Source organism: Xyrauchen texanus, chromosome 42 (assembly GCF_025860055.1).
Source record: "Xyrauchen texanus isolate HMW12.3.18 chromosome 42, RBS_HiC_50CHRs, whole genome shotgun sequence".
NCBI classification, from domain to species: domain Eukaryota; kingdom Metazoa; phylum Chordata; class Actinopteri; order Cypriniformes; family Catostomidae; genus Xyrauchen; species Xyrauchen texanus.
The window spans coordinates 243,132-268,193 of NC_068317.1; the positions used below are offsets into that span (position 1 = coordinate 243,132).

The 25,062-nt window shown below is 42.7% G+C and overlaps 1 protein-coding gene and 1 long non-coding RNA gene across 3 annotated transcripts in view; one reads left to right on the forward strand and one right to left on the reverse strand.

Moving 5' to 3' along the window:
* The window catches only part of LOC127634741 (guanine nucleotide-binding protein G(olf) subunit alpha-like), a 173,412-nt gene that overhangs the window by 63,471 nt on the left and 84,879 nt on the right, over window positions 1-25,062 (reverse strand). For both annotated transcript variants that reach the window (XM_052114418.1, XM_052114420.1), the window contains exons 6-7: window positions 12,810-12,864; window positions 7,904-7,977 (exon numbers count right to left, since the gene is read on the reverse strand). In XM_052114418.1, the coding sequence (XP_051970378.1) occupies window positions 7,904-7,977; window positions 12,810-12,864 (129 nt within the window). The remainder of the gene's footprint in view (window positions 1-7,903; window positions 7,978-12,809; window positions 12,865-25,062) is intronic.
* Window positions 1,689-4,216, forward strand: LOC127634747 (uncharacterized). Its single transcript, XR_007969402.1, has 4 exons — window positions 1,689-1,880; window positions 2,012-2,192; window positions 2,508-2,623; window positions 3,657-4,216. It is a non-coding gene; the product is annotated as an uncharacterized LOC127634747 (long non-coding RNA).

Here is a 25,062-nt window from a genome sequence, read left to right on the forward strand (position 1 = left end):
CAGGACGTCGCCACACTCCTGGAGGAATGGGATCGTAGCCCTGCAGAGGGCGGCACATGCTGAGCCTGGAAGGCAACAGCTATGGCGAAATCACTTCCTTTCCGCTGTCCACCAAAGCAGACATAGAGCTGCTCAGAGAACCTAAAGCTCTGCATGCGATCAAATAGATATGTAAAGCGTGCACCGGACACAGCAACACTAAGGCTGGGTCTGCCTCCTCCTGGGGCAGCACTTGCTGGTTCATAACTTGGCCCCTGAAAGGGGTTGTGGGAACCTTGGGCACATGGCCCAGTCGGGGTCTCAGTACTGAACTCCAGGCACGTTTCACTGACAGAGAACGCTTGCAGGTCCCATACCCTCTTGGTGGAGGTGAGTGCCGTCAAGAGGGCAGTCTTCAAGTATAGTGCCTTAATCGCTACTGACTCTAAGGGCTTAAAGGGAGCCCCACGCAGGCCTTGCAGGACTACGTTGAGGTCCCATAAGGGAACGAGGTGTGGTCTGGAGGGATTCAACCTTCTAGCTCCTCTCAGGAACCTGATAATGAGGTTGTGCTTTCCTAAAGACTTGCCATCCACTGTGTCGTGGTGTGCAGCTATGGAAGCTACGTACACCTTCAAGGTGGAAAGAGACAGCCATCCCTCAAACCTCTCCTGCAGAAAGGAAAGCAACTGCCCTCTCTGGGGGTCTTTATGTCAAACAGACACCACTTCAAGGCATACAGGCACCTCGTAGAGGGGGCCCTAGCCTGAGTGATGGTGTCTACCATGCCAGGTGGTAGGCCACTGAGGTCATCCGCAGTGCTGCTGACTCCAGAGGAGGAGACGCGATCTATCTACAGGAGTCTGCAGTTGTATGTAAGTGTGTTTATTTCATTGTTTTTAACGTTGTTATAGTGGTATTCATTGCTAGATCAGGTGCTGTTTGTTTACTGTCTTGAACGCGGGTCGCTTAGACGTGTGTTTGGTGAGTGTGCGCGCTATATTTGTGTTGACTTGTCCCATAGTATTGGCTGATAGAATTGCTAGACTTGTTTAAACTTGTCACGTAGGATTCGTTGCTAGATTTGCTTAGACTTCGGGTTGGTTATCCTGTGTGTGTGTAAAACTTTCGTCGTTTTAGTGTCTGCAAACAGTGCTTCACTGGTTTCAGAGTATTATTTATTGCTAAGTGCAGCATAATTTATTTGCGCTGTACAGAAGTTGCGTTTGTTCCCGCGCAACCCTGAGTTTCGGTTTCGGGTGACCACGTGACTAGCTTTGTTGTGATAAGTAGCATTAAGGCGTGGCTGCTTTTTTCCACTGAACGGCTCGTAAAAGTTGTTATTTATTGGACTTAATGCTGACGCGGAAGCGGCAGCGGAAGTGGTGGCCCTCGTGTGAAGCCCTCCTCGTGTGAAGACCTACTTGGGTAAAGACCAGCGAGTCTACCTGTGCGAGTCCACCGAGCAAGGACACTGACAAGGCGCCACTCACCAAAGCACTTAAGTATTTTTCTATTCTATCTCTTTTATTATTTTACTTATACATACATATTAACATGTCTAGTTCACTAATAACACATGCCTTCAAGCACATCCCTGTTATCTGTTGTAGACCGTTCACAAGATACAGATGCAAGACAAAACGCTAACCCACACAACCTACGGCCGCTTTGCACTTCAACAGCTGCTCCACTCTCGTTCTCAGTGGGACTCTGGAACTGCCAGTCTGCTGTGAACAAAGCTGCCTTCATTCCAGCTTTCGCCACGCAGTCCACCCTCAGCATCCTGGCACTGACAGAGACATGGATACGTCCTGAGGATACAGCAACACCTGCTGCTCTCTCTAACAACTTCTCCTTCTCCCACACCCCTCGACATACTGGTAGGGGTGGGGGAACAGGTTTGCTCATTCATAATAACTGGACTTTTTCACCACATGCTTCACTATGTAACAATACATCTTTTGAATTCCATGCCATTACTACAATGCAACCCACAAAATTACATGTTGTTGTCATCTATCGCCCCCAGGTCAGCTGACAAGCTTCCTTGAGGAATTGGATGTCCTGCTGTCCTCCTTGCCAGAGGATGGCAGGCCACTTGTGGTTCTTGGTGATTTCAACATACACCAGGACAAACCCCAGGCCATTGAACTGAATACTCTTCTGGCCTCATTTGACTTGGAAAGACTACACACCACAGCAACTCACAGGTCGGGCAACCAGCTGGACCTCATTTTTACACGTAACTGTACCACCTCTAATATTCTTGTTACACCTTTACATGTTTCTGATCACTACTTTGTTCAATTCAACATGATTCTCCCATCCATTGTAAAACCGACCCCACCTTTGGTTTCCTTTCGCCGTAACCTCCGTTCCCTCTCACCCTCTCGCCTTTCCACTGATGTCTCTGCCTCTCTTCCCACAATAAATGTATTTTCCATGCTTGATGTGAACACTGCCACAGACACACTTAGCTCTACTTTAACAACCTGTCTAGACAACATCTGTCCTCTCTCCTCTAGACCAGCACGGACTACACCACCCAGCCCCTGGCTGTCTGACGTCCTTCGTGAACATCGGACTGATCTCAGGGCAGCTGAGAGGAGATGGCGGAAATCTAAAGATCCAGCTGATCTAGGTAAATATCAGCTTCTGCTGGCAACTTTTTCAAATAACGTTAAAACTGCAAAAACTTCATATTACCAGACCAAGATCAACAGCACCACAGACACTCGTAGCTTGTTTAGAACATTTAACACACTTCTCTGCCCTCCCCCTCCACCACCTGACACATCACTGACAGCAGATATATTCGCCACATTTTTTACTGATAAGGTTACAGCCATCAGCAATACATTCACAGCACCACACCCTGTCAAACACCTGGCTCCTGTATGCAACCCTTCTTTCCCTATGTTCTCTCCTTTAACTGACACTGAGGTCTCTAAACAACTCCTCTCCAACCACCCCACAACCTGTTCCCTTGACCCCATTCCATCACACCTTCTCCAGGCCATCTCTCCATCCATCCTACCGGCACTTACACACATAATTAACACATCCCTTCTTGCAGGCACTTTTCCCACTACATTTAAGCAGGCTCGAGTAACCCCACTGCTGAAAAAACCTGCACTTAACCCCACACAGATAGAACACTACAGACCAGTCTCTCTCATCCCATTCATGGCAAAAACACTTGAAAGGGCAGTTTTCAATCAGATCTCCGCCTATCTCTCACAGAACAAGCTGCTGGATGACAATCAGTCGGGCTTCAAAAGTGGACACTCCACTGAGACTGCCCTGCTGTCTGTCATCGAGTCGCTGAGACAGGCGAGAGCTGAATCGAGATCATCCGTTCTGATTTTGCTGGACCTTTCTGCTGCCTTTGACACAGTCAACCATCAGATCCTACTCTCCACCCTCTCTAAACTGGGTATCACTGGAACTGTGCTTGACTGGTTCAACTCTTATCTCTCAGAAAGGTCCTTTGAGGTAGCATGGAGAGGGAAGTATCCAAGCCACACAAGTTACTTACTGGGGTACCTCAGGGATCAGTGCTTGGGCCACTTCTCTTCTCCATATACACAACATCACTGGGACCCATCATCCAGTCACATGGTTTCTCTTACCACTGCTACGCTGATGACACACAACTCTACTTGTCTTTCCAGCCCAACGACACCACAGTGACCGTTCGAATCGCTGCCTGTCTGGCAGACATCTCGGCCTGGATGAAGGAACACCACCTTCAACTCAACCCTGCCAAGACCGAACTCCTTGTCTTTCCAGCCAACCCGGCTGTTGAACACAACATCACCGTGCAGCTGGGTCCAACTACAGTTTCGCCTTCCAAAACGGTCAGAAATCTAGGGGTAACCATTGATGATGAGCTAAATTTCACAGACCACATTTCAAAAACTGCAAGATCTTGTAGATTTACACTCTACAATATCAGGAAGATAAGACCCTTCCTCTCTGTACATGCCACACAACTGCTCGTTCAGTCCCTTGTCATAACTAGACTGGACTACTGTAACGCTCTCATTGCAGGCCTTCCTGCATGTGCTATTAGACCTCTCCAAATGATCCAGAATGCAGCAGCACGTCTGGTCTTTAATGAACCTAAGAGAGCACATGTTACACCACTCTTTGTCTCTCTCCACTGGCTGCCGGTTCATGCCCGTTTTAAATTCAAGGCCCTGATGCTGGCATATAAAACAGTCACTGGGTCTGCTCCAGTATACCTTAAAACATTTATGCAGAGCTACGTTCCCACCAGAAGCCTGCGGTCGGCTAAGGAACGTCGCCTTGTCGTACCAAAACAAAGAGGCACCAAAACACTTTCCCGGACTTTCAGTTTCATCATACCACGGTGGTGGAATGACCTTCCCAACTCAATCCGGGAAGCTAACTCACTCTCTATCTTCAAAAAACGGCTAAAAACACATCTTTTCCAAAAGCACTTAACCGGTCAATAAAAAAAAAAAAAATATATATATATATATATATATATATATATATATATATATATATATATATATATATACATTTCTTGTTGCACTTAAATCTGTTTTGTATACTATTATGATGATAGTGAAACTTTGTAATATGGCACTTTTTGTACCACTGTCTCCCTAAGATGATTCGCTGATGTTCTTCCTCTTTTGTAAGTCGCTTTGGATAAAAGCGTCTGCCAAATGAATAAATGTAAATGTAAATGTGAGACAGCGGGCGAGTTGTGACATGCGAGGAGAGTGTAACCCGCCTTGGCGGTTGATGTATGCCACTGCCACCCTGTTGTGTGTTCGAACCAACACGTGCTTGCCTGGCCAGAACCTCCGCAGGGTGAGCAGTATTGCCAACAACTCGAGGCAGTTGATGTGCCAACAGCGCCCCAGCCTGTCTTGGAGGCGTCGGTTGTGACCAGCCTGGAGACCTGTTCTAGAGGAACCCCTGCCTGTAGAAATGCAAGGACGTTCCAAGGGCTGGAGAGGCGGTGACAGATCGGCGTGATGGCCACGTGATGTGTGCTGTGGCGCCATGCCCATCTCGGGACTCTAGTCCGGAGCCAGTGCTGAAGCGGTCTCATATGCATCGACCCGAGGACGCGATATGCCCCAGGAGCCTCTGAAATAGTTTCAGTGGGACTGCTGTCTTCTGTCCGAATGCCTTCAGACAGGTCAGTACCAACTGGGTCGTGAAAACACAAGGGGACAGGGACAGGCCGAAAGTGAGGAGTTTGTACTGGTATGCCCAACCCTCGAATGCAAACCGTACAAAGGGTCTGTGTCGAGGTAGAATCGAGATGTGGCATTACGCATCCTTCAGGTCTACCATCGTGAACCTATGTTGATGTCAGACGCGCTAGAATGCGCCTTAGTGTCAACATCTTGAACGGGAGTCTGTGTAAGGCCCGGTTCAGAACTCATAAGTCCAAGACTGGCCGCAACCCACAGCCTTTTTTCAGTACAATGCAGTAGGGGCTGTAGATCCCACTGTTCCTTTCGGCTGGAGGGACAGGCTCTGTGCGTGCTTCCGCAGATGGGTGACGATTTCCGCGCGCAAGGAGGCGGTGGTGGTGAAATGGACGCTGGGCAGGCACCTGGCGAACTGAATCACGTAGTCGAGTCGGACAGTCCGGGTCAGCAATCGCAACGGGTTGGAAGTGTGAGCCACGCGTCCAAACTCCGGGCGATGGGGACCAGGGGAAAATTTTGTTGGACTTAACGGTGGGTGGGGCCTTGCGGCAGGAAAGGAACCAGGGAGGCCACAATGATGGGGTTTGAGCCCTGTGGTGGTGCACAGGGCTTTTGAAGTCGAGAGACATCAAAGCACTTACCTGACTCCTGATACTCACCAGCGAATTGGTCGAGGTGTTTCGTCCCCGCGGTCCATTGAAACCATCCAGGTTTGAGTATGTTTGTGCCACAGCTTGGTGCGCAGGGGTGGGGAGACTGGTGCCGGGGCACTGGACCTGCCAAGGAGAGATAGAAGACGGTGGTCGGGGTGACGGCCGTACACACTATGTGAACCAGGGACTAAGGAAACTGTTCCTTGGGTACCACAGCTACTTGAGTGTGCGGTGAAATTAAATGAGAAAGGAACAAAAGATTATCCTATTGGCCGTCCACTGGGGGATGGAGTGGTCTGTTCACCAGCTCCGGAATAGCGGGTCTCCTGTCTCCGGGGTGATTCAAAGCCTTCTTCTTGGCGGCCGGCTGTGAGACGGGTTGCGGCTGCTTCCTGTGGGGGGCTCGATGCCGGGGCGGGGCTGCAGGGGCGGGTCAAGGCAGAGCCATGCAGTCACCGCAGGGAGACGCCCTTGGTGACAAGCAGACGGAGTGCGGAGTCTTGAACCACACCGCTTTCTGGGCAGGATGGTCTCCATCTGCTGCTTCAATGCTAGGCAACTGTCCTTGACAGGGTGGCCAAATAGGCCAGCTACTGGACCAACAGTGTGGACATCGTCTGCCCGAGAGACCGCGCTGTGACCTTCATTGCCCGAGTGCAGCTCCTGTATCAATCCCTGTGCAGAACTACCCATTTGCAGTTCTTTCAGCGACTTGGCGGACTTGCAGGAGAGTCATGGCATGCAGGGTGGAGACGGCTTGTCCGGCGGTTGCGTAGGCGCTGGCCGTCAGGGAAGACATGAGCTTACAGGCCTTGGATGGGAGCTTCGGGCGTCCGCACCAGATGGCGGCGCTTGGTGCCTTATCCACTGGGGGCATTGCCGAGAAACCCCTGGCTGCTCCGCCATCGAGGGTAGTGAGAGGGGGTGAGAGATTGGGACTGGGCAGTGAAAGGTGCCTCCCACAAACTCATCAGCTCCTTGTGCACTGCTGGGAAGAAAGGCACTAGGGCAGGGCATGGCTGTGAGTGGTGCCGCAAGCCCAGATACCAATCATCAAGTTGTGAGGATACAGGGGAGAGCGGAGGGCTCGACACTCACAGCGGCCCGGGATGTCCGCCATTTCAGCGTCCGCCTGTGACTGGACGACCACACCCGAGGGGGGAAGCCCAGTGGAGGTTTCTGCATCAGACAGGACAAGTCCGCTCTCTGATGCTACACTCGAGAGCCCATCGCCTTCACATGCATTGAATGAGAGGTTGAAATTGCCCTAGGACGAGCCAGCTCACTCAACCGAATGCCTAACCATAGCAAACGAGCATGCCGGGGAATAGGAGAATGGTCCCATTGTGGTCCCCAAATCGGCCCCAGTGCTCGCTGTGCAAACCCGTAGGTAACACACAATCTGAAAAACAACTTTAAAAAGACGTGTCTTGAAAAAGACGTTCCAATGTGTGCCACTCTTTTAGAATATGCTCTTTTAGAATTTAGGACCTGCTGAAGCGCCCAGGGGTGATCTCTGCAGTGCACCCATGCAGAGAGGGGAGAAAGCCGCTGTAATGCGGCGTAAGGATTCAGCAGTGCACGCCCCCTCCTTTTATACCCGTATGTCCGGGGGAGGGGCATGCAAATACCACTCGCCAATTCCCATTGGCCTTTTATCAAAGATCAGAAGCGTCTCAGGCTCTCAAGTGTGACCACTAGTGTCACTACATTGACACAACATTGAGTGAGTGACAGATAGGGAACATTATGATTCTGTTATCCAGCATGATATGAGAATGTTGCAAAAGGCATCTTGTGTGTATCATTAGAAACAAGGAAATCGGACCATCTGTACAGTAGTTAATATGGTCAATGTCATAAATTTGCTTTTGATTAGTAACCTAGCAATAGTGCAATAGTGTAACAATAGTGTAATAATATGTCTTCCTTATTAATTTGTTTTATTCTATTCTAAAACTTTCTGCTTATTTCCATACATTCAATGTGGTATCAGACTTTTGGGCCCCACTGTTATCATTAAACTGATGCTTCATATCTATGTAAAATGTCATCATGTTGACTTACTGAAAGTTGACTTTGTCTACTTGAAATTGAGTTTCAAAAATCCCTGAAGTCAACACACGACACCTCAGCAAATCCTGAAAGAAATGGACAAACCCTTTTAAAAATCATCATCATAATGAAAATAAATACAGCTAATAATATTTATCTGATTAACAATTTTTATTGATTCACACAATTGACAAAGAAAAACAAAACATATATTCACAGAATCAACATATGACCCCCATTATTCCCTTTCCCCATCCCAATCCCCACCCTCAATAAATATCCCTGTGGTCACACTTGAGTATAAACAAAAAACAAAACAAACAAATATATATATACACACACACACTCACACACTACTGGTCAAAATCTTTGAAACACTCATTCTTTATTATAATTCTTTTTCTTCACATTTTTGAATAATAGTTAAGTCATCAAAACTATGTAATGACATAAATGGAACTATGGGAATTATGTTTTGACTAAACAAAATCCAAAATAAATCAAAACTTTGTTATATTTTAGCATCTTCAAAGTATTGAATCTTTGCCTAGAATTTGCAGACATGTGCTATTGACATTTTCTCAACCAAATTCTTGATGTATCACCCTGGGATGCTTTTTAAACAGTATTTAAGGAGTTCCCATCTATGTTGGGCACTTATTGGCTGCTTTTCTTTATTATTTGGTCAAAGTCATCAATTTCAAAAACTTGTTTTTATTATTAAATGTTTTGTAATTAAATAAATTAATATGGTGGAACAAATAAATGTTTGAAATTCGTTTTTAGACAAAAATATAAGCATACCCCTTCAGATCAATAGATTTTTAAGATCATGAGAAACATTTCAGTCAAGTGGTTAAAAAGTTTTGACCGGTAATGTATTTATAAAAATAATCACACACATTTAAACTACACATTTGTTCTCCACTGCCCCTTACTGAGAGCCCTACAAGGCCAAATAGCTGCCACATTTTTTATTGAATGAATACAAATTTCCTAGCCTTCTACATGACATTTCCTCGAATGCCGCCACCCTGCCCATCTCCGTGCACCACTCTTGATATAAGGGCACTCCAGCTGACTTCCATCAACTTAAAACAATTTGACTGCCAATCAAAACACTGGTTAGGACCCAATTTTTTATGTGTTTATCCCCTATATTGATGACTGCCACATCGCCTAAAATACAGAGTCTGGGGTAAAATTAAATTTGAGTACCCAATACGTCAAACATAAAACTCTACATTCAACCAAAATTCTTGGATCTTAACAAACCACCAAAAAACATGGGTTGTGTCTCCATCTTCTGATTGACATCAGCAGCAGGTGGGCGTATCTTTAAGAACAAGCCTACACAATCTAGAGGGGGTCCAACAGAATCTATGTAAATCTTGAATTGCATAAGGCGCACCCTTGCATCTCTAGATACAGACTTGACATTTTTTTGAATCCTAGCCCACATTCCCTCCTCCAATACCAAGTTTAAATCTTTCTCCCATAATCTCATGATAGAAGTTAAAGCTCTGTCCCCCAGACTCTAAATTAGCAGGGATTAATGCACTGATGCCTCTTGACCTTTTCCAAAGGCAGTAATCACCACTCCCAGTGTATCTGCCGCTTTAGGCGCAGCTGTAAATACATAAAGATCTGAGATCTGGGAATCAAAAAATGTAGAACCAAATTTTCAAAGGATCTCAACACTCCACTCTCATATAGGTCACCGATTGTATTAACCTCCCTCACGATCCACACTGACCAGCAGAAAGGGGACTTGCGCGAGGCAACATTTAAATAATTATCAGAATTAAACACTCTGGACACTTTTGTCCATACAGAGTGCAAATGCGAGATAACGGGGTGTAACTTAAGTTCTTCGAATAGTTTGATAGGAAGGCTTTTTAATGGCGAAATAGGGGCAAGAACTTCCTGATCAATACAGATCCAGGGAGAGGCCCTCTTAAGTGGAACCGACCAATGAGCCAAATGTCTGAGACCAAATGCATAATAATAAAACAAAATCTTGGGTAGGCGTTGCCCACATTTGTCAATCAGTCTATGCAATTTACTGAAATGTAATCTGGGACATTTACCATTCCAAATGAAGCACTTTGCTATGCTATCAAATTGCTTGAAATAAAAGAGGGGGACTTTAACAGGTAGTTGAATTTTGGGGTCAAAATTAATTCACTAAATCAGACAAATTTGCTGGGAATAAAATGCACAAATACTTAATGCCCTGTTTGGGCCATTGGAAGACACCCGGCTGAAAAGCCGTTACAGGGCAGTTCGCCATCAGAGCCAAAGCTTTGTGTTTAGACCAACTGACTCTGTATCCTGAGAAATCATTAATAATTCTGTGGAGGCAAGGCAGAGATCTAGTTTGGTCGGAGACAAATAATAAAATATAATCTGCGCAAAGCAAAAGCTTATGCACCATACCTCCTGCCACCACCCTTGGAAAATCATCTTGCTTTCTTATCATGGCTGCTAATGGTTCCAGGGCAAGACAAAACAAAATGGGGAAATATCCAGAGTAAAATAAAATAATCTGAAATGAATCCAATTGTTTGTACTGCTGCTACCGGGTGCCTATATAGTAATTAATCCATCCAATAAAAGTATTCCCGAACCCATACATTTCCAAAATCTTTACAAGATAATACCATTCTATGCCTTTTCACGTCAAGTGAGATGGCATCAACCGGAGTCTGATCATTTGCCACTGACCACATGATATTGATGAAACGCCCAATGTTATTAGAAGAGCTGCGGCCCTGAATAAACCGCACCTGATCTATATGTATAAGATATGTCATAACTTTACTTAATCGGTTAGCCAGAATTTTTTTTTACAGTATTTTAACATCTATATGGATCAGTGAAACTGGATGGTAACTCTTACACTAGCTTGGATCTTTGTCCTATTTAAGTATTAGACTGATCCGGGCTTGTGTCATGGTTGGCAGAAGCTTTCCATTCTTTAATGATTCCATATAATCTTCTAGCAAAAGTGGAGCCAGTTCTGAGCATAAGATCTAAAAAATTAAGCAGCAAAGCCATCTGGCCCCAGAGCCTTGCCTGTAGGCAAAGCCTTAATTACCTTGCCAAGTTTCTCCAAGATATCTCAGAATCAAGAAAATGTATTTTGCTCAGTCGTCAGTTTAGGGAGTTCTAATGGTTTCTAATATCTTTATCAATAGACGAATGTGTGGAACTATAAAGATCAAGATATCAGTCTTTCAATCGGGTCAATTTTTCAGGTCAATGAAACAAATTGATTTTAATTTTGGGCCAATCGCTTCAGCTCTGCCTCGGCACTTTTAATATTCCCTTCCAACTACTCGAGTTCTCGTGCTTTGGACTTTTTGAAGAATGAGGCATAGTGTATGATCCGAACCCTAAGAACCACTTTAAGTGCCTCCCAAGCCACCCCCACAGAGGATACTGAGGACCAGTTGGTCTCCATATAAATATAGATTTCAGTCCATCAAAAGATTAAAGTCTCATCCCAATATTATATCATGAGGGGTGCCAGTGGCTTGCAACTGTAAAAAAGTTTTCTTTTTTCTATAAAAAAGACCTGATCATCAGCGTTAGGTGTGTAAATATGAACCAAAATCAACCTTTGCCCCTGAAGTTTTGCAAAAACAATAATGACTCTCCTTAATTATCTTTAATCTGTTTGAGACATTAAAATTGTAGATGCTTATCAATGTAATAACTCCCTTCTCTTACTTGAGCCAGCACTAAAGGAAACATGTCCACCCATATCTTCCCAAAGTTTTCAGCTTCCTGCGGGGACAGATGTGTTTCTTGAAGAAACACTATATCATATTACTTATGTTTAAGAAAATAAATAACCTTCCTTCATTTATGGGATGCCGCAACCCATTCACATTCCACGTGGAGAGAGACAATCCAATCATACTGACATTTGACATTTTGACATATTAGAAAAAATGTATTATGTGTCAAAAAATAAAATTAGAAAGACCGCATTCCAACATTAGGGCAACAATCAAACCCCAAACTTCCCCCAAAAATAAACAAACAGAAAAAAACATATGCATTAACCCTGTGCACAACAGTGCCTATTGGCTTCCATCCCTCCAAACTCAAATAGTCAATGTACGCCTACGAGAGTCCATGCGACAACTTTGCCATCGGCTTGCTTAAGTCCGGTGCTTCTATACAAATTTTGTGAGACAGAATTTCACAACAGAAAATAATCTATAAAACAAACTCCATCCAATAGGAGGCACAAGGCACAAAGAACGTGCATATTCACCCACAAACTGTCCCGAAGGGGTGTTATTCCAAAAAATAAACTCCAGCCGATTTCCCCATATCTCTGGCTTCTTCATTCTCAGGAATTCCAACATTTCAGATGTTTTTTCGACAATTACAATTCTCAAGGTCTTCCATCTTTTCCCAAATTAACTCCAAGTCCGCCTTGGATGCTATCAGCTAATTTCCTCTCGGATGACTCCAGATATTCTATCTTTTTCTCAACATCCGTCACTCTTGTAACCACCTCAGATGGAGGTGCCTCCATGGCAGTGACCGATTGACGTATCACAGCAAGATTCTCCAAGTCAGCAACGACCTTCATCAGCATTGCCGACATGCCCAGCATTTCTCACCACATTTCCCGCATCTCTCCCCCAAATCAAGAGCCCAAGGATTTTAAATTCTTTTACATATTATCCTCCTAGAACAGTAATGGAACAGAGTGTATAAAATCTCACCAAGTTATATAATTAAAAGTTTTAAAATTTGCAAAGTGCGCAAAGCTCATTGTTCACACGTCCAATCCTCTCATGGCATCACGTGACTCTACAGCTAATAATATTAAACAAACAAGACACTGCCACTACAATCACACTGGGGATTGTTAGCAGTGCATCAGTGCCCTCACCTGGTCTGTTGGTGTGTAGTCATTCTGTCGTACAGACTCAATTCTGTCCAGGAAACTGATAAAATAAGCAAAAACATAAGAATATTACACTCTAGAAAATAATTTACAATAATTAATGTCTAATATGGCTCTGAACTTCAGAAGTTTGGGGGGGTAAAAGTTTACCATGTTTCACATTCAGAAAGAATTCTGTGATTGTAAATACTTCATTATTCCTGGTGTGCTGTTATAACACTAATTCTAATTCTGTTGCAAGTAATCTGTTACTCCCCATGGCATAACAATGACAATGAATGACAATGAAATGGAATGTTCTCGGAACATAAGTGTTAACCCTCATTTAGTGCTTGAAATATTCCTGGATTGCACATGATGCCAGAATGGACAAAGGATTTCTTTAAAGGATTTGCAACTTTGCAATGCAGCGTACATCACGAAGTCCAGATGTAACCTAGTTCACAATTTGAAATGAAATACTTTTACAACAGACAAAATCATCCATCTTCAAATGGGGAGACTGACAACAGACATTCAAATACAGGACATCACAGTAAACAAAAGTGCTTAGGCTTAATGGATTAGGTAACCGTAATATGTTAGCTACATAAAAACTCATCATAATCAGTTTAAAGTTACATTAAAACAATTTGGGATTACTGTCAGGATTAATTTCTGACAAAAGAAATACAGAATTTTCCTGACATAAAGTGATAAAGACAGCTGTTTGTTTAGACTGAGAGATGGTTTAGATGAGCAATCTCTTCGGGTTCTCTCTCATGACTCACATCAGTCATCGCGATGACCACAGAAGAACATGCATTTACTTGGAAATTTCAACATTATTAGCTCTTTAAAAGATAAAAGCAAAATAACATTAAAGTTCAGTGAAATGTATGCCTTCCACCTGTGAAGATGCTCTCATTATCAAAGGACCAGAGAATTTGAAGCTAATAAGAGAAATCACATTACCTAGGTTAGCTAAAATTTGTTAACATTAAAATGTGTTAAAATGAGTTAGCCTTAGTGCTCAAAGAAATCCATGGCCCTCATCATTTGGCAGGAGCAGGAATAGCTGCCAATACTGACAGGATTTGAGCATCATTGCTGGTGTGGCATAGAAATCCCCTGGTTTGCATGGTTGCAAATGCAAACTGTTCTATATTAGCCAGGATCTTGATCCAAGATGGTGGCGCGGTAGCACGCAGCGGCCACTCCGGATCCACAATGGTGCTATTTTTGTTAAAAAAGCCCGACTTTGCAACACATGGACATCGGAGCAACCGGTGTTCGTGTCTACCATCGCCAGACACTACTGAAATATAAGACTCATGCAAAAACCAAGCTGCATGATGACCTGCAGGAGGCGCTACGCGTACTCGGCTTGCTGCGGAGACCAGGCCTCCAGCCCTCGGCGTCGCCTGATGCCGGTGGCCGGGAGAGGACGTCATAAGTGGTGTGCTGAAAGCGAAGCGGAAAGAGGGCGGGGTCCATGCTAGGCTAAAAACAAACCCTAGCCGGCCGGCTCTCCGTCTATCCTGCTCTCAAATGTTTGCTCCCTGGACAATAAACTGGACTATATCCGACTCCAGCAGGCTACGTAGCGTGAGTTTAGAGACTGCTGCGTCTTTGTTTTCACGGAGACGTGGCTCAGCGACAGAGTTCGGATGCCGCCATTCAGCTAGACGGGCTCGCCTCGTTTCGTGCCGACAGAAATACAGCTCTCTGCGGTAAGACTCGTGGTGGTGGCTTGTGTGTTTACATCAACACGGAATGGTGCAAGAACTCTATGCTAGTCTCTAGTTACTGTTCATCGCTGTTGGAGCTTGTGACTGTTAGATGCAGACCTTTTTATCTACCACGGGAATTCACCACTGTTTGCATAACCGAGTTTACATTCCCCAGCTAACGCTAAGGAAGCGCTCTGTGAACTGTATGGGGCTATGAGCGAACTGCAGAACGCTCACCCCGACGGACTGTTTATTGTCGACGGAGATTTCAACCATGCAAATCTCAAGACAGTGCTCCCTAAATTCCATCAGTATGTGGACTTTGCAACGAGAGGGCGAACGGCTTGATCTTGTTTACACATACATCCCAGGCGTGACCGGGCGGAGCCCCGCCCCACCTCGGCTACTCAGACCACATCTCTGTTATGTTAATTCCAGCATACAGACCGCTCGTCAGACGCTACAAAACCACTTCAGAAGCAGGTGAAAACCTGGCCAGCAGGAGCCATCTCTGCTCTTCAGGACTGTTTTGAGTGTACTGACTGGCACATGTTCAGGGAGGCTGCAACATATGGCGATTCTACCAACTTGGAGGAATACACAGCATCAGTGACCAGCTACATCAGCAAGTGCATTGATGATGTCACTTTCTCCAAGACCATCACCACACGCTCCAACCAGAAGCCGTGGATGACTGCGGAGGTGCGCACGCTGCTGAGGTCCCGAGACTCCGCCTTCAGAGCAGGCGATAAGGCAGCCCTAAGAACAGCTAGGGCCAAACTGTCACGGGCAATCAGAGAGGCAAAGCGCACACGCCCAGAGAATCCACAGTCACTTCCAGGACAGCGGTGACACGCGCGCATGTGGCAGGGCATCCAGGCCATCACCAACTACAGGACAACATCAGTTGCCTGTGACAAAGATGCCTCCCTTCCAGATGCGCTGAACGACTTCTACGCTCGGTTTGAAGTGCAGAACGACATGATGGCGAGGAAGTCCACCCCTCCTCCCAACGACCAGGTGCTCTGTCTTACCACGGCAGATGTGAGGAAAACTCTACGTAGAGTCAACCCACGGAAGGCTGCTGGACCAGACAACATTCCTGGCAGAGTGCTCAGACGATGTGCAGACCAGCTAGCAGATGTTCTTACCGACATCTTCAACATCTCTCTGAGCAGTGCCGTTGTTCCAACGTGCTTCAAGGCCACCACCATCATCCCCATGCCAAAGAAGTCTTCAGTGTCCTGCCTCAACGACTACCGTCCCATCGCACTTACACCCATCATCATGAAGTGCTTCGAGAGGCTCGTCATGAGGCAGATTAAGACCCAGCTGCCCCCTCACTAGACCCACTGCAGTTTGCGTGATCGTTCAAACCGTTCAACGGACGATGCCATCACCACAACCCTCCATCTGGCCCTCACCCACCTAGACAATAAGGACTCATACGTTCGAATGCTGTTCTTAGATTTCAGCTCAGCATTCAACACAATCATTCCCCAGCACCTGATTGGAAAGCTGAACCTGCTGGGCCTGGACACCTTCCTCTGCAACTGGATCCTGGACTTCCTGACTGGGAGACCTCAGTCAGTCCGGATCGGGAACAGCATCTCCACCACCATCACACTGAGCACTGGGGCCCCCCAGGGCTGTGTGCTCAGTCCACTGCTGTTCACTCTGCTGACTCACGACTGTGCAGCAATGCACAGCTCGAATCACATCATCAAGTTCGCCGATGACACCGACCGTGGTGGGTCTCATCAGCAAGAACAACGAGTCAGCATACAGAGAGGAGGTGCAGCGGCTGACGAACTGGTGTAGAGCCAACAACCTGTCCCTGAATGTTGACAAAACAAAAGAGATGGTTGTTGACTTTAGGAGAGCACAAGGTGAACACACTCCGCTGAACATCGACGGCTCCTCTGTGGAGATCGTCAAAAGCACCAAATTCCTTGGTGTTCACTTGGCGGAGAACCTCACCTGGTCCCTCAACACCAGCTCTATCACCAAGAAAGCCCAGCAGCGTCTCTACTTTCTTCGAAGGCTGAGGAAAGCACATCTCCCAACCCCCATCCTCACTACATTCTATAGAGGGACTATTGCGAGCATCCTGAGCAGCTGCATCACTGCCTGGTTTGGGACTTGCACCGTTTGGACCACAAAGCCCTGCAGAGGATAGTGAGGACAGCTGAGAAGATCATTGGGGTCTCTCTTCCCTCCATCAAAGACATTTACAAAAAACACTGTATCCACAAAGCAACCAGCATTGTGGATGACCCCACACACCCCTCACACAAACTCTTTACCCTCTTCCCGTCTGGCAAGAGGTACCGAAGCTATTCGGGCCCTCACGGCCAGACTGTGTAACAGCTTCTTCCCCAAGCCATCAGACTCCTCAATACTCAGAGACTGGTTTGACACACACGTGTCCTGAGTTGCACTTTAATTATTGTCACTTTATAACTGTCTGCTACCTCAATAACTGCTATGTGCATAGAACATTATCTCATAGTATGTTATGTTTACATTTTTAGAAACTGTCATCTTTTGCACTACTGAGTACTGGTCGGCGCTGCACTGTCTATTGTCCTGTTCATTGTCAGTAATTTGTTGTACTGTCCTGTACTTTTTGCACATGTTTGCACGTGCACTTTATATAGGTATATATAGGTAGTTTATATAGGTATTTTATTTCGTTGTGTAGTCTCATGTGGTCCTATGTTGGTCCTTTGTTGTTTTTATGTAGCACCATGGTCCTGGAGGAACGTTGTCTCGTTTTGCTGTGTACTGTACTAACTGTATATGGTTGAAACGACAATAAAAACCACTTGACTTGACTTGACTTGACTTGACGTCCTGTATTTTTTCCGTTATGTATAGAAGCTGAAAAAATTACCACTCCTCCAGGAGAACGGCACTTTAAACTTCATGTAAGAAAAGTTTTGAATGCAACTACAAACAAAAATCAACTGAAAAAATACCCCTGGAAAACCAGTGATGACCTTAATTTTATGAAAGAAATCTCATCATTTTGCATCCCTAATCATTACAAAAAAATCAAAATTATACACATAAATTTTTTAGGAAAGAAAGTTCAATAAAGAAATTATCTGATTTTGATCAATTATTGTTGAGAACTGTTCAAATGTCTGGGTGAGGGAGACATTCTTGCAAATGTATGGATCTTTGCAAATGTTCAAAACTTAATTAGGAATACTGTAAGTAATTGAAAAGCACAATGAAAGTTTAAATCTGTTTTTATCTATTCTTTAAAACTAGATTTTGTTTTCTTTTTGGAATCAAAACTTTTTTCCCCCTTTAAAATATCCTTAAACAGAAACATAAGCATAGAGATCAGCCATAAACTGTTAGCTGGTGATGTTTGATTTTGGATCATGAGCAAGCAGAAGAAAGACACTCTCCAGCATTTAATTATGAACTCATTTTTTTTTTATTATTATTAATTACTATTGAATATAGTCTGAAGTTAATGAATAGTGCAAATTACAATTGCCATTCACACTAACTACACTACATGGTAGAATTACACTTTGTAGTGTTTTTGAATCTGAGGTATATTCTATCAGATTTAGTTTAATGTTATCAAAGACATAATTCAGTGCATCTGTTCTGATTATATTTGCTTTATGAGAAATGTTATTTTTCTGTAGCAGACAGAGAACTCACCTGATTTCTTAAAAGATTCTGAGTTGTTCAGCTCATTTTCTGTTTTATTGGTAGTGTGCAGTGTACATGTTTCTTTTCCTTAGATGTAATAACAGCCACAACAGTACTCATAATATTACTTAAACATGTTCTGCTTGCATTCAATTTTGACCCTCATAAAGTAAAAATAAATAAAAAATAAATAAAGTTAATGTACTTCTTAACCAAGTTGATAAAAAGTGTCAGTGAAGAGCATGCTTGAGATGAAATATGAGACAAGTGATTTTAAAAGAAAATCAAGGTAAATATCACTTTTAAGCTAATTATTTTATTTGGCATCATTGGGAAAAAAAGTGTGAAAATATTATTCAATTGTGTGTATTTAGGATACATAAAATGTTAACTATGTAATTAGCCTTAGGAGTCAGCCATTTAAAAAAAATAGTAAAAAGAAAAAGCTTATGCGCCATACCTCCTGCCACCACCCCTGGAAAATCATCCTCCTTTCTTATCGTGGCTGCTAATGGATCCAAGGCAAGAAAGCACAATAAGGGAGAAACCATGCCAGATGCCCCTATCCAGAGTAAAATCATCTGAAATGAATCAATTTGTTTGAACCGCCACTAACGGGTGTCTATAAAGTAACTTAATCCATCCAATAAATGTATTCCCAAAATCTTAAAAAGATAATCCCATTCTACCACATCAAACACCTTTTCAGCATCAAGTGAGATGGCAGCGACCAGAGTTTGATCGTTTGCCACTGCCCACATGACATTAATGAAACGCCCAATGTTATCAGAAGAGTTACAACCCCGAATAAACCCCACCTGATCTATGTGTATAAGAGATGTCATAACTTTACTTAATTGGTTAGCTGAAATTTTTTACAATATTTTAATATCCAGCTGGATCAGGGAAATTGGACGGTAACTCTTACACTCACTTGGAACTTTTTCCTTTTTAAGAATCAGACTGATCCGGGCTTGCGTCATGGTTGGCAGAAGCTTTCAATTCTTTAACGATTCCGTGTAAACTTCTAACATAAGTGGAACCAGTTCTGTAGAATAAGATCTAAAAAATTCAGCAGCAAAGTCGGCTGTATATATATACACAATTCTGACAGCATGCATTGTATGCCTGCTATATTAATCAGAGCATAAAGGGGCTTAAACTAACCCCAATCATGCAAATGAGTCAGCACCCAAACAACGGAACATTTCCCACTTGGAAATTGCACCTCTCAATAGTCAAGCCAGACTCTAGAGGAGGGACCTTCAGCAGAAAACTTTCTCGCTTTTCCCCTGACTCTCTCTTCCCTATGCTGATGGTCATGCTGACCACAAGGTGGCAGGCCGGCAGGCCTCAACACCTCAAGCCATGTGCAACTACCTCGACCATGGAGTCAATGAACCATAGTTCCTCATAATTTCTTCATTCAACTTGGAAGAAATTGGTTGCAACTTACACACCATCAACCCAAGGAACCATCATGCCTTTCTCCTGCGACTGCATCCAGGCACTCTCTCAACAGCCAAGACAATTGCAAGTATCGTACCAGTAGCTAACTGATCCTACATTTAGTATAAGAGGTAAACGCCTTTGTAACAAAAGGTGCTTTTTAATTAAGAACTTGATGGTCCTCTCAAATGGTCAAATTATTCTTTTCATAACTGCATTTCCCCTATTCTATTCCGGTTTCATTTTATTTTAACTTTTCCCTTTCCTACGTATGAGTGTTTAGTGTGTATGTTTTTGTTTCGATTAGTTATGTGTTCGTATTTTAGTTAAATAAACGTTTGTGTACATTCTTGTGAGTTGATTCTGGTCTGCTTGTAAATCAACGTAAATTTAACGATTCGATCTCAGCTACATGCTAAGAAAGAGTCATTTTTGTGTGGCCATGAAAAATGTCCTTTCTGAGAATTGATAGACAATCAACACTGAGTGTTCACTGGACGAACAGATAAATTGATTGTAAAATTGACACTCTTTACCATTCCGCTATCAGGTTTGCCATAAATGCATAAATACACACCACTCTGCTTTATATTCATCTGTCAAGTGGCCCTCCCTTCACAATCGCCGCAAAATTCACTGGTTCACTTTCATTTACAAGACCATTCTTGGCCGTTCACCCCCTTACTTGGGTCACCTGCTGCAGCCAAAGCCTGTCACATACAACACCCGGTCCTCACTTCGTCTTCAATTACGTATTCCCAAAACTAACTCTGCCTTTGGTCTTGTTTCTTTTCAATCTGTTGCTGCTCGTGACTGGAATGCTCTGCAAAATATTCTCAAACTAGATACACTCATTTCAATTTCATCTTTTAAAACTATTATATCATCCTTGTTCATGGACACATGCAGTTGCTTCTCTACCTAATCATTTTGTGTTGTCTACTGTGTTGTTTTCAATTGTATTTAATGTAATTGTTAACCTGTATGTATTTCTAATGTACTGTATTTATTTTAGCCCCATTACCTTTCCTTAAGTGGTTATTCCACTTGTCAGGCCACCATTGTAAATAAGCACTTGTTCTTAATGACTTGCCTGTAAAAATAAAGAAGATTTTTTTTTTTTTAATTCAGCTAACTCAAGTTGATTCTATTAACCGATAAAAATTTTCATAATTAATTATAATGAGTTATGATTAATTATTCATGTTTCCCTTTTAAAGATATTTTGACTGTGGTATATTTTGATAAATAATCTCATCCCTGTTTATAGAAGATTTCGCTTCAAAGCTATACCTATATGTGTAATATTATTGTCAAATAGCCATGATTACTCCAATAAGAGAATTAATCAGAATTCTCTTATTAAAGCTAATTCCCTACAGTAGAAATTGTGAGCTGATACAATGAGATGTTGTATTACAATTTTAATGGTGGAGAATTTTATTCAGACAAATAATCTAGTTATTAGATATCTAATAACTAGATTATCTAAATTATAACGGTTGTCAAACGCGACTGATTCCATTATAAATTTCCTTACATAGTAATGTAGAAATAGGACCATTTAATTTAATTCCTAGCTCACACATACTGTTTCCCTTACAAATAATGAATAATATACACAACACTTTAACCCGAGCAGTGTACATTTATCATACAAAATTTGCTACATATATTGGTGTGAGAATTTGGGCATGTTAACTGATTACTGTTTATTTGTGCATTGTGGAGCGTGCTAATGTTCATATGCATCAATGAAACTGTTTTCAGTAGTGTTGACCCAGATCACAAATCACTGGTGTTTGTTGCTATGGCGACGAAAGTTCACGGGAACTCTTCCGGGGCAACCAACCGCACATACGCAACCTGCCGATGCCATATTGTTGACACAGTACAGCTAAGCTAATAGCATAATACAAAACCGCTAAACGAACCAGTTATGGAACTTTCATTGAAACCCCTAAATACGCTACATAGTGCTTTGGATTTTTTGGTGAATGATGCATACTGTATGATCCGGCCTGTAGCGTCTGGAGGAATCAATGAAGGATAATCATTAACTCAGCAGGTCCATGAAAACAAGAACTTACTGTTCCAACTCCCCTAATTACTGCAATAGCGCCGACTAGTCTCCACGAGCACAATAAATGTACTGACAAAGAGACAAGGAACTATTGACAGGAAATTCTCGTGACTGCTAAGCCCCCCCTTTTCCATATGACTCGCCTCACACCGCGTGCTTTACCATGTGAGATCTTGAACGTAAAAATGTGGGTGAGTGTGTTTTTCAGTTTAAACTTAGAAATGAATGTCTAATGAAATATGTTTTAATCCCTGTGTGTTTATTTGTCTGATGATAGATCAAAACTAGTTGAAAGTAGTTCATTTGTGTAGTAAAACCTGTTATAGTTAATAAGAGGCCTTATATTTAATAGCCTAACAGTGTATATCCACGTCTAAGTGAACCAAGTACATCTTTCTTGGTATCAAATTAAACCTTACGATTTGTCCTAGCCGAAAATAAATATAAGGTCACCTTAGAATGGTATTTCGGCTATGTTTACCATCTTTTGAGTCATTCAGCCCAAAATATCTTACCGTCATAAACACAGTCATAAACATGCAAATGAGCCTGATGGGACAAAGGAATCATTCGCCTGCCCAAAGGAAGGAGAATTTTACGACCCCCAAAGGAAGGCTCAGTCAGGGCTGATTCTCACCAAATTCGTACTGAGAAGGAGAAATGACCCCTTTTAATCCTATATATATATATATATATATATAATCCATGTGATAAAAATATTGACATGTATCTTATGTTCCATCTCATAATTTCCCTAAATGTTCTTTGGTCTATGTTTCTTGCAAACTCTAATGGGTTAATGTTTCAGACTTTGCATACCATGGTTACCCGAAATCATATGTGTGGCATATTTGGTCTCTATAACTTGGTATTTCGAAGATTGAAATGACTGTGTACATGATATGTCGATAACAACAACATATTAGTATTACAAGTATATTTCCTAGTTTTCTTTCTTGCACATGCAATGAGAAATGTGAGAACAAAAGAGCAATAAACCAAATTCCCGCCTGGAACCCAAACCCTTCTCATTGGTCGAGCCAATGAGAGGTGGGACACGTTTTCTAAGGGCATAAATTGCACCAACAACGGACCTTCGCTCTCTTACTTCCCTCATCTTCTTACTCTTAGTCCTCTTATCTCTTAGCTCTCTTATTCCTCTTACTTCCCTTATCTCCTCTTATCTTCTTCCTCTCTCTCTTGCTCCCAACTCCCAACTTACTTCATCTCTCCTTGGACTTCCCCCGGCACCCCTCTCTCTCCTCTTCTGCTGAACATTTGCAACTGCTTGGAACAACCCCTCAACTCTCTCTTCAAGTGAGTCTCAACTCCACGCTCTGGAAACACCGAACCGAAATCCTCCGCCTCAAGAAAGCCCAGAGGACGCGGCATCCACGCAGCCTTGCTCAGCCACACATAGGCCCATTTTGCAAGTATCATTTCATCTGAAATCCAAACGCGTTAAAGTGTGTAATTCCATTTGCTGGCTCTTAAGGGTTAACTGTTGTAATAAGTTGCTATCCTTAATAATCTCTTTATTTTCCTTATTGCTTCTACTCTGTTTATTTTATGTTTATTTTATGTTACATGTTGAGTGTCTGTTTGTCAAGTGTAGTGATATATTCTAGTTCCTTGTATTAAACCCAATTATATGCTTGATTGTCTGTGTGTGTTGATCATAAAACAAAGCCTCTTTAATGTGCGATTTTAAGCTACGAGCTGATATTATCAAAGTAAGTTAACGTGCTTTGATGAGTAAGCTTATAACTAAGAATGAACCTTCAAGGGAATTGATCAGAAATATTTAGCAAAGCTGTTCGCTGGACGAACTGACTGGTTGCGGTAGCCTACGGGTCAATTCCATTGAGGGTCTAATTAAATTAATATAGCCTGTCTGCATATAATGTATATTCCTAATTAATTATAATTCGTGGTGTTTATATTTGAAGCAGACTCCTGGACTATATAAGCCCTTTTTGGGGCGTTTTTACAATGTGTATGGGTATCCGGGTCAAATCGTCTGATTAATCATTGATTACGATCATTGAAATTAATTATACATTTCCCCAAACCTGACCTGCATACCCTACAGGCCCCTAAGAACTGCCTTAATTGCGTCCCAAGCCATGCCACAGAGGATACTGAGAACCAGTTGGTCTCCATATAAACATTAATTACAGCCTTTAACATTTGCTGAAATTCTGGATTTTGCAAAAGGCATATATTAACCCTCTTGCAGGCGCGTCCTGCTGGATTTTTTTGTCATTACAGCAGAAAAAACATAAAATACTCATTTTGGGCCATACAGATAAGTTTAAAACAGCATTAGAAACTATAGTCTACTTTTATTTGTGTACACTCAACTTGCCTTGCATGGCAGCTCTGCCGCCATTGGTGTGTGAATGTGAGTGTGGATGGGTGATTGGGACACAGTGTAAAGCGCTTTGGTAACCTCTAAGGTTAATAAAAATTTACCATTTTGTAAAATAAAGAAAATAAAAAGGGTGAGTTTATAGCAGTCTCTATGTTCAGGAGCATATATCTGAAACACGTCACAAAAATGACTTGCCAGCCAGGATTCAGAGTATTGAAATATGTCCTAATAAGCAAGTTTTAGTTACATTTAAATGCTGTTTCGGATAAAGCAGGTATTTAAATTGTATGCTGTATGATAAAAATATGGTATGTAATATGATATAAAAATAATATGAATGTTTAGATTATATTTTATCTAGTGTTTATGCTGCCTCATTATCATCAACAAAGCTTCTGCTTGCAAACATCTGTTCAGGTTAAATGATTAAAATGCACTTTAAATATGCCCATATTAGAAAATTAGCATATTATAATGATTTCTGAAGGATCATGCGACACTGAAGACTGCAGTAATGATGCTGAAATTCAGCTTTGATCACAAATAGCATTTTACAATATATTGAATTAGAAAATTGTTCTTTTAGATAGTAAAAATAGTTCACAATATCAATGTTTTTACTGTATTTTGGATCAAATAAATGCAGTCTTGGTGAGCAGAAGAGACTTCTTTTAAATGGTAGTGTAGGTCTAAAATATAAGTAAAGTCTTTATGTAAAGAAAATGTATATTACTTCTTTTAACTTGAAACTTTCTGTCACGTTCCTCATTGATAGGCCCAGGGGAGGGGTCTTTGTCTCCTCAGGTGTGAAATACATCCTTATTCATGATAGTTCACACCGGGCCCCCCTCACAGCTACTTGATCGGTCCCTCATAGCGCCGCTCATGCCACGGTCAAGGAGGGCACATTTTACTGCCCGGAACCGACCCCTCCGCTCGTTC